Source organism: Amorphotheca resinae, assembly GCF_003019875.1.
Source record: "Amorphotheca resinae ATCC 22711 unplaced genomic scaffold M430scaffold_2, whole genome shotgun sequence".
In the NCBI taxonomy this organism is placed as follows: domain Eukaryota; kingdom Fungi; phylum Ascomycota; class Leotiomycetes; order Helotiales; family Amorphothecaceae; genus Amorphotheca; species Amorphotheca resinae.
This window is the reverse complement of record NW_020194472.1, coordinates 165,483-175,296: the sequence shown is the minus strand read 5'-3', so window position 1 is coordinate 175,296 and position 9,814 is coordinate 165,483. Positions and strand designations below refer to the sequence as shown.

Here is a 9,814-nt window from a genome sequence, read left to right as displayed (position 1 = left end):
CTACACTATCAAGACGTCCATCACACTCGTCTCCTTGCCGTCGCCACTGTCCCGGTCGAGCCCGAGCGCCGGAACGTGCTGGGAGCTGGAGAGGCTCGAGAAGCTCGACGATCTATTCGGCACTTCGCTGAGTCCGAACTGGCCTTGGTCAAGAATGGTCCGTGGCCTTCAAACTTAACACCCGCTCACATCACTCCGCACTAGCCCAGAAGGCGAGGCCCAGGGTTCCTTACTAGGAAGCACGCTCCTCGACGTGGAGTACCCATTCTCTAGACTTGTTGTTGTCTCGCCCCACCAGGCTGGAGCAGATAATCCGCCACTCGCCAGGAAGCACCATAGCATCGTGGGTGCATGTATAAACTATACGCTCTCCCCTCGTCGTCCAAACTACCTCATCGTCTAAGATTACTACTCGCCCCCTTCAGGTCCAGTTTCAAGGCTCAACGGCTTTCGTAGCGGTGACAGCCAAGAGCAACGCCATATCAGCCTTTCATTGATATTAATATTTTGAATATCAGTTCCTTCTCGCCCGCTGCTTCATATCTACAGCTCTTGCGCTGGACGCTTCCTCGTTCTAAGACCTCAGTGTCTTTACCTCGATAGGTGTGGGATTCTTCTCAGAGCTACCATCTTGTCATACGTCTCGCCTTGATCTCACCTCGAGTTCCGGACTCCACCTAATCTCACCCAGCAATTGCCGGTCTTCATCCAACTGACAGTGTTCCCTGAACGCACCAATCCCGATTACCGTTCACCACTCCTGACAGCCTCAGTCGCCCTGAAGGAAAGAGGTAACTACCACCTATCCCGTTGGGTAGAGAGAGCGTAGGAGGAACCGCAGGATGGACGTCATGGAGCTGGTAGAGAATGAGCCCAACGCCCGACCTTTTGAGTGTGACTGGCAAGCATGTAGCAAGGTACGTTCAACACCCCAAGATGTGGTCGAGGGTCAGCTTATGAGATAATATAGAGCTTCAACCGGAAATCCGATCTTCAGAGGCATTACCGTATACATACGAATGAGCGCCCATACTCTTGTATGACCCCCGGTTGTGGCAAAAGCTTCATCCAGAGAAGTGCGCTCACCGTTCATATCCGCACTCATACGGGCGAGAAACCGCATCAGTGCCAGCATATCGGTTGCGGGAAACGGTTCTCAGATGTAAGTTCTCGTCCAGGTGGACTTCTCAAAGCATAGCTAATATCATAACAGTCTTCAAGTCTTGCGCGCCATCGCCGCATTCATACGGGGAAGAGGCCCTACAAATGTGCATACGAGGGTTGTCTGAAGAGGTTTGTCACCTGGTTGGGTTACTACAGTTTGAGCTAATATCATCTAGTTTTTGCCGTAAGACAACGATGGTCAAACATCAGCGTCGTTCTCATCAGAGGGGCATTCATTCCTTAGAGTTGGACGATGGCGAAACTTCTGATTCAGATAGCGGTACATCACCCTCGACTCCACAGCAATCTGGGCAAGTACAGTGGCCACAGAGCATGGCAGTTCTCACACGTTCCACGGGCCAACAGCGGCCTCACATGCAACGAGCGCATTCTTTTGCGGATTTTGGGCAACAACAGATGGATGGATATCCAATCCAGCAAAATTACAACCACCGGCACAGTCTCTCAGGCGGCACGCAAACCTTCAGCAACCAATCCATCCCAGAAGAGCCTCACCAGAATCCATTGATGCAAAGAGCGCCGAACCTGCCTCTCAATGCTTCATACTACGTACCGGAGCAGAATAATCCTGGGGTGGCGACTCTGAACACCAACCCACCTTCGCTCCAGACCTACCACATTCCTCGCTATCAAGAGATTCTTGAGAGTAGCCCAAGCAGCTACTCTTCCGTTTCTAGGGCCAGTCCAGTATCCCAAGAGCCATATTATGGTCACCCAGCGCAAGCGGCAAACTACGTTCTCCAGGACTCATCTCCTGTCGATCAGCAGCCCGTAGTACAGTTCCAACACTTACCGCATCATCTCACCCAACAACACTCCTCATCTGCGACTCCAGTCCCTCCTGTGCAAGAACACTTCCAACCTACTGCTCCACAAGACGGTCAGTGGTACAATAGCATAGCAGGCTACCAGGCACAAGTCGAAGCCAGTAATATCCAGGCCTACCATCAAGCCCAAGTTTTCCACTACCCTTGGATCCAAAAGATTGAGACCTTCGACGACCCTTCCTTGCAAATGCCTAGCGCCCGCATTGAGAACCTATAAACGATCCGTTAATGACCATAGTCTCAACCATTGCACTGGAGCACCCCCATCCCGACACTCTGCTCCCCCTAGCACAACTGTATCACTAAGCTAGCTGTCCTCCCGGTCCTGAAAGACTGCCGGACTAACAGCCGCACCCTTATCACAAAATCCCAAAAACAAGGAAAAGGAGGGGCTAATTTATTTTCTCGATTCTGTTTCCTGTATCAAACGATCTTCACGACTAGTCACGATCGCACTTCTTTCACACACACTTCAGATACCCCCCACCATGAGAGCGCGACGATTCGACGAACGACCCTCTCATCCATTTATCCGCATTAGCGTCTTCCTCTCTGTGTTCGAGCGCCGATATCCCCAGGGTGGACCTTTGGGCCTTGCACACCTACCAGCTTTTGTTCTTTCGTTTCGCGATGCGGCATTTGCTTTCGCACTGAATATACATCAGGCTTTCACCACTGCAAATACCCGATTGCTATTTTCTGTATCCCGATGCGCTGCAGCACATATACTCGAATAATGGGTAACGGAGCGGTGTTTGTTGCTTTCGAAGGAGGATGGATTACCGGGATTGGTATGGGTTATAATAGGGAAACGGCAACTACATAGGATCATGTATCTATAATCCATAAGGTGTTCGTGGGTGGATTCTGTTAAATCAAAGGTTACAAATACTGGGCGCTTGTATCTGTAGCGGCTGCGAATGCTAGTATCCTCATTTGGAGACTCATGAACTACTTATTCCGCTTGTCCTTGTGCTTGTGTCCTAATGGCGCATTCAAATGTACCGTGTCACGTGATAGTGGATTGAGAGATTCTTGGCGGCGCTTTAGAAGCGTTGAGCTGCTTCGGTCTTATCCAGATAAGGCGGCCCTCTTGATTCGTACCGAAATAATCGAAACTCAAGGAGCGCATCGTCAAGTCAAGTCGAGTCAACTTATTTCAAACGTGATCACGCCGTATCAGAAGGTTGAATCATCACGCAGAGTCGCGGCGGCACGCATCGGTCGCTAAGCAGGTTCGCTTACTTAGCACGACTTCGGCTTCGACTTCGACGTCTTTCGACAAGCTTCACGCAACACGTAGGTATTTTCGCCTCATTAGGTGGCGAACCACGACAACACCGTCCACCTATCGCTCATCTACGCTCTTTGACAATATACGAGTATAAGCAGCCCAGAGGACGGCACATCGCACGCTGCGGGGACTGTGTGCATCGTGCCGTGAGGTTGGGGTCCGAGATCGAGTAGGGTTGAAAGAGTGGATGATGGCTTTCCAGACCTCTGCTGCGCTGCCTGTGAGTATTCGATCCTAGCTATTCGGTCGATATCCTGCATGGCATGGATATGGCATATTGGTGAGTTTTTTTGCTGACAGGGTGTAATACAGAGCATGGCAGCGGCAGCGACGGAGCTGTGGCCTTCGATGACGAATGCGGTGTCGGCGCCGTGGAGGATCTTGGGACAGAGGACCCAAAGGAAGGGTGCGCAGGTTCAGCAAGTGGCCCAGTACAGCTCTTCTGTGTCGAAGGTATGTTTTGGATTGATATCAGTGCTCTGTTGATGATGCTAACGCCACTCGAAGGCCGCTCTTCCAGAATTCATGAAAGACCTCCCGCCGTCCTTTTCTTCCTCCCTCACACCACAAATCGCATCTCAAGCACCTTTTAACATCCGGACTACCGTTTCAGCAATGCAGAAGGGGACGCTGGCTGCTGCGAACCCCATCTCCAGACGGGTGTTTATGGGCCCGCCACAAGTCCGCCAGCTGTCTACGATACCGCAGTTTCGAATTCAGCGGCCTACTGCACCTTTCACGAAGATTGCAAAGCCCCAGGAGAGGACTATATTTGGCAGTACCTCGAGGAATCTTCTAGCGCACATGGAAGAGACGGCGAACAGAAATCCGAATAGCGCTACTGCCCAGAATGCCTTCTACCAAGCTTTGTTACGTGCTAATATGCCTGCCATAATCGTCGAGAGATACCAAACCGGTCAATTCGCCACAAATGCGCATGCTGATGCGGCGTACCATAAGGCGCTGGCTATGCTGGGCGGTGAAGCAACTTCTGGGAACCAACTTGCTGGACAACCAAACAATCTCACCGACACACAATTACAGGCTATTGGCCAAGCAATCGCCGCTTCGTCACGAGGGGGGAACGTTGCCGTGGCTCGTGGACCCAACAATGGTAGCGGGGCAAAAGATGCACCGCTTCATGTTGTGGTCGAAGAGACCATTGGTGGCACCATCTTCAAATGGGTGAAATTCCTCCTCTACTTCTGTCTGTTTACATATCTGAGCATGGTGGTCGTTACAATGATGATCGAGACCTTCAATACGTTCCGAAAGGTTGGCGGAAAAGCCGACAATGAGGCCAAGGCGGAACATCAGACTGTGCGGTTCTCAGATGTCCATGGATGTGACGAAGCCAAGGAGGAATTGCAAGAGCTCGTGGAATTCTTGAAGAACCCTGAGAAGTTTTCCACGCTCGGTGGCAAACTCCCCAAGGGTGTACTGCTTGTTGGGCCTCCTGGAACCGGAAAGACTCTGTTGGCACGTGCCGTCGCTGGCGAAGCGGGCGTTCCTTTCTTCTTCATGTCTGGTAGTGAGTTCGACGAAGTCTATGTGGGAGTTGGTGCAAAGCGAGTTCGTGAGCTCTTTGCTGCCGCCAAGGGAAAAGCTCCTGCTATTGTCTTCATCGATGAGCTGGACGCTATTGGAGGAAAGCGTAACGCACGAGACGCCGCCTACGTCAAGCAGACTCTCAACCAACTTCTCACTGAGCTGGATGGTTTTGAACAGAACAGCAATGTTATCATCCTTGCTGCTACCAACTTCCCTGAGTTGTTGGATAAGGCTCTTACCCGACCTGGCCGATTCGATCGAAATGTTGTCGTTGGTCTTCCTGACGTCCGTGGCCGCATGGCCATTCTCAAGCATCACATGAAGAACGTTATTGTCGGCAAAGATGTGAGCCTTGAAGCCCTTGCAGCAGGAACCCCGGGCTTCTCAGGTGCCGAACTTGAGAACATCATCAACCAAGCCGCTGTACACGCGAGCAAGGCTAAGGCGCAAGCTGTCACTATGTTCGACTTCGAGTGGGCTAAGGATAAGGTCATGATGGGCGCCGAGAAAAAGAGCATGGTCATTAGCCAGAAGGAAAAGGAGATGACTGCGTACCACGAGGCTGGTCATGCTTTGGTGATCATGTTTACACCTGGCATGAACCCATTGCATAAAATCACCATCATGCCTCGTGGCCAGTCCCTTGGTATGACGATGCACTTGCCAGAGATGGACAAATACTCTATGGGAATGAACGAATATCAGGCTCAAATCGACGTTTGTCTCGGGGGTAAGGTTGCGGAAGAAATGATCTACGGGCCTGACAAGGTTACCAGTGGAGTTGCTAGTGTACGTATCATTCTGCCTATTCCTTCGACCCGATTATACTGACCAGTAACAGGATCTTCAAAAGGCAACCCAAATCGCTTATGCGATGGTAACGCGTTTCGGAATGTCCTCAGAGCTCGGTAATGTCGATTTAGCATCCAATCATGACATGCTATCAGCCGGTACGAAGCAGCTGATTGAGTCGGAAGTCCGCCGCGTCATTGAAGAGGGTCGCGCTCGTGCTACCGCTCTTCTCCAAAACAAGCGCAAGGAATTAGATTACCTTGCGAGGGCGCTGGTGGATTACGAGACACTGAGCAAGGACGAGGCCTACAAGGTGATCAAGGGAGAAAAGCTGGAAGGTAAACTGGTGATGCCAAGCGGCAACATCAAGATACCTACTCTAGGCGGATCAATAGGTGGTGAATTACCCGAGGTGCCTCAGCTCCCAGGGAGCACACCGGAAGCGGGTAATGGTGGGAAGGAGCCGCCAGCGGAAGGTGGCGCAGTTGCGTGAGGAGATCGTGTGTGGTGAGGATTGTGGTGAAATTTTCCGCTCATGGGTGGCGTTTTGGCGAGATGTATCACAGCTGAGTGTTGATATTTGGTTGGTAAGGTTCTGTCAAGCATCTTGGGACACGGGACTCGCTGTAGCATAGATATATTTTCCTTTGTCAGGTAGCGAAGAGGTGAGATGAGGAAGAGATGAGGGCTCGGTACGTTGGGTCTGTTCTATTTGTAGGATAGATAGATAGCCGCAGCGCCGTGTACAATGATCCAACTCATGAGATTGTATTATTTCAGTATCCAATTGGCGTGATCGTAGTTTGGGTAATGAACCTAAGCTGAAGTTCCATTCCGCAGGGAAATATCTCAAAACTGGGGCCGGCAGTCCTTGCCTTATGGATGCGCTCTTTGTAGAAGTGAATCCTTTGCATCTATTCCTGTACTGTTCATATAAGTTACATTTTCAGGGGTAAACCATGGATGGCTCCACTCTTGCGGACAAATCACGTGACATTATGTAATCTGAAATGGCGCCAAGTAGCTGGAAGTCTAGGATCCGAAGCTCTGGAGGCTACAACACAACACCTCAAATCGCAAACCGCCATTACAAGAGGGATCTGGGACGCTCGCTCGCCCCATTATCTTCGCCATGGCGCCCGCAGAGGATACCATGTTCCGGTCGGCGGACATGAGCTTAGTGCAGCTCTACATCGCCAATGAAATCGGCCGGGAGATTGTGAACGCTCTGGGAGAGCTCGGACAGATCCAATTTCGGGATGTGAGTACCAGTATACAGGAAGAGGAAAGCATGGACTGACGATTTGGAAGCTCAATTCCGAGACTACGGCTTTCCAACGAACTTTTACCCAGGAGATTCGACGGTTAGATAACATTGAGAGACAACTGCGTATGTATTAGTATGGTTTTGGGGAGTGATCCTGTGGGTCTAATGGCTTCATAGGATATTTCCAGGCGCAGATGCTGAAAGCTGATATCCCGGTCCGGAAGCTGGATCTCGACATTGATGTTGTAGCTGCGCCTTCCGCCACCGAGATCGATGAGCTTGCCGACCGCACACAGAGCCTTGAGCAGCGAATTGCATCTCTGAATGATAGCTACGAGACTCTGAAGAAGAGAGAAGTGGAATTGACAGAATGGAGATGGGTGCTCCGGGAGACTGGAGGGTTCTTCGATCGGGCCCATGGCAACGTGGAGGAGATCCGAACGTCGACAGAGGATGACGACGCGCCATTGCTCCAAGACGTCGAGCAACATCCCTCGGGTCTGAATGGAGATGCAGAGAGAACGTTCTCGGTTATGAATATTGGGTTTGTGGCAGGTGTCATCCCGCGGGACCGCGTGGCTGGGTTTGAGCGGATTCTTTGGCGGACACTGCGAGGAAATCTCTACATGAACCAGGCTGAGATCCCTGAACCGCTCATCGACCCTACGAATAACGAGTCGGTCAACAAGAATGTCTTTGTCATCTTCGCGCACGGGAAGGAGCTCATCGCCAAAATCAGGAGGATCTCGGAGTCCATGGGCGCGGATTTGTACAGTGTAGACGAGAACAGCGATCTCCGTCGTGACCAGATACACGAAGTCAATACCCGCCTCAGCGATCTTGGCAGCGTATTACGCAACACGAAGCAGACTCTTGATGCAGAGCTCACGCAGATTGCAAGGAGCTTGGCAGCTTGGTTGGTCATCATCAAGAAGGAGAAGGCAGTATATCAGACGCTCAACCTCTTCTCCTACGATCATGCGAGGAAGACCTTGATTGCTGAGGCGTGGTGTCCAACAAATTCCCTGCCCTTGATCAAGTCGACCCTGCACGATGTCAACAATCGGGCCGGTCTCTCTGTGCCATCAATTATCAACGAGATTAGGACGAACAAGACTCCCCCAACGTATCAGAAGACAAACAGGTTCACTGAAGGTTTCCAGACCATCATCAACGCCTATGGAACCGCGAAATATCAGGAAGTCAACCCAGGTCTGCCAACCATCGTTACGTTCCCCTTCTTATTCGCTGTCATGTTTGGTGATTTTGGACACGGCTTTATCATGGCCTGTGCCGCTGCGGCCATGATCTATTGGGAGAAGAGTCTCAAGAAAGTTCGCGATGAAATCTTCTCCATGGCCTTCTATGGGCGATACATCATGCTTATGATGGGTATCTTTTCCATGTATACTGGTCTTATCTACAACGATGTCTTCTCGAAGTCCCTCTCTTTGTTCCCAAGCGCCTGGAAATGGGATTTGCCAGATAACTGGGAGGAGGGAACGACGGTTTTAGCGAAGTTGAAGGGCGATTATCGCTATCCTTTTGGTCTGGACTGGATGTGGCACGGCACCGAAAACGATCTCTTGTTTTCCAACAGTTACAAGATGAAGCTTAGTATTTTGATGGGTTGGTGCCACATGACATATTCATTGTGTCTATCTTACATCAACGCCCGCCATTTCAAGACGCCCATCGACATCTGGGGGGTCTTCGTCCCTGGTATGATATTCTTCCAGTCTATCTTTGGATATCTCGTCTTCGCGATCGTTTACAAATGGTCCATCGATTGGTATGCCATCGGGCAGGCTCCCCCCGGACTCTTGAACATGTTGATCTACATGTTCTTGTCACCTGGGACTATCGAGGATCCACTCTACAAGGGCCAGGCGTTTATCCAGATTGCGCTTCTGCTTATTGCCCTCATCCAGGTTCCAATACTACTCTTCCTGAAGCCGTTCTACCTCAGATGGGAACATAACAGAGCTCGGGCCAAGGGATACAGAGGTATCGGCGAGACTTCGCGGGTCAGTGCGCTTGATGGGGATGATGAGGAAGGCAATACCTTTGATGGCAGGCCCAGCGTAGCAAGTGACGGTGAAGGCATTGCCATGATCACGCAAGGCATCGCAGAGGATGAAGAGCATGAAGAATTCGAATTTTCCGAAGTTATGATCCACCAGGTCATCCATACGATTGGTATGTGGCCCCGAATCCTACTACTGAGTGTCTACTAACCTTCCACAGAATTCTGTCTGAACTGTGTCTCTCACACTGCTTCCTATCTGCGTCTGTGGGCCCTGTCCCTGGCCCATCAACAACTCTCTGTAGTCCTCTGGACCATGACTCTAGCCATTGGTCTTGAAGGCACAGGAGTCATTGGAGTTATCGTCCTCGTCATAACATTCTACGCATGGTTCTTCCTCACAATCGCTGTATTGGTCGTGATGGAAGGCACCAGTGCCATGTTGCACAGTTTGCGTCTGCACTGGGTTGAAGCGATGAGCAAACATTTTATGGGAGATGGGGTTCCCTTTGAACCCTTCTCCTTCAGTCGGATGTTGGAGGAGGACGAAGCCGTTGCGGAGGTCTCCTAAAACTCCGACGCATACACGGGCTGGCGCCTGCTTTATTTCCTTACCCATCTATCTTGTATGTAGTATTGTAGCCCGACCAGTAGAATTGAGAGTTTCAAACGTATACTATGGGGCCCAACCCCACTCCTGTATGTCTCGGCCTGCGGAGCCCTGGTGAAAGTGGGCCACAAAGTACTCTGGATGATGTGAGGTGAGACTCGAGTTGAGCCAGATATCCGTCCTTGGTACCGTAGACGAGTCTGATATCGTAGAAGAGAGACGAGACTTGTGGACTCTGTTTGATTTGTTGTACATGGCGGAT

At 51.0% G+C, this 9,814-nt stretch overlaps 4 protein-coding genes across 4 annotated transcripts; 3 read left to right on the top strand and 1 right to left on the bottom strand.

The window, feature by feature from the left end:
- Positions 1-342, bottom strand: M430DRAFT_15746 (hypothetical protein; the record flags this gene model as incomplete). Its single annotated transcript, XM_024863314.1, has 2 exons — positions 1-138; positions 190-342. The coding sequence occupies 2 exons, from the start codon at positions 340-342 to the stop codon at positions 1-3; spliced, it is 291 nt and encodes a 96-aa protein (XP_024723592.1).
- A 500-nt stretch (positions 343-842) lies between these two features.
- On the top strand, positions 843-2,229 carry M430DRAFT_95617 (hypothetical protein; the record flags this gene model as incomplete). Its single annotated transcript, XM_024869898.1, has 4 exons — positions 843-917; positions 971-1,162; positions 1,214-1,293; positions 1,341-2,229. 4 exons carry the CDS (start codon positions 843-845, stop codon positions 2,227-2,229), a joined length of 1,236 nt encoding a protein of 411 aa, XP_024723591.1.
- A 1,038-nt stretch (positions 2,230-3,267) lies between these two features.
- On the top strand, positions 3,268-6,142 carry M430DRAFT_133094 (hypothetical protein; the record flags this gene model as incomplete). Its single annotated transcript, XM_024862282.1, has 4 exons — positions 3,268-3,526; positions 3,619-3,759; positions 3,814-5,646; positions 5,699-6,142. The coding sequence occupies exons 1-4, from the start codon at positions 3,494-3,496 to the stop codon at positions 6,140-6,142; spliced, it is 2,451 nt and encodes an 816-aa protein (XP_024723590.1). The 5' UTR covers positions 3,268-3,493.
- Positions 6,143-6,709: 567 nt separating this feature from the next.
- Positions 6,710-9,592, top strand: M430DRAFT_114344 (hypothetical protein). Its single transcript, XM_024861552.1, has 4 exons — positions 6,710-6,910; positions 6,961-7,039; positions 7,094-9,115; positions 9,164-9,592. The coding sequence occupies exons 1-4, from the start codon at positions 6,782-6,784 to the stop codon at positions 9,511-9,513; spliced, it is 2,580 nt and encodes an 859-aa protein (XP_024723589.1). The 5' UTR covers positions 6,710-6,781; the 3' UTR covers positions 9,514-9,592.
- The last annotated feature ends 222 nt before the right edge of the window (positions 9,593-9,814 follow it).

What these genes read in the sequence shown, in the direction of transcription:
- M430DRAFT_114344 (XM_024861552.1), top strand. Translation starts at nt 6,782, where the DNA reads ATGGCGCCCGCAGAGGATACCATGTTCCGGTCGGCGGACATGAGCTTA. An exon ending in GACAGATCCAATTTCGGGAT is followed by an intron (nt 6,911 to 6,960) that starts GTGAGTACCAGT and finishes ACGATTTGGAAG; the next exon opens with CTCAATTCCGAGACTACGGC. An exon ending in CCAGGTCATCCATACGATTG is followed by an intron (nt 9,116 to 9,163) that starts GTATGTGGCCCC and finishes AACCTTCCACAG; the next exon opens with AATTCTGTCTGAACTGTGTC.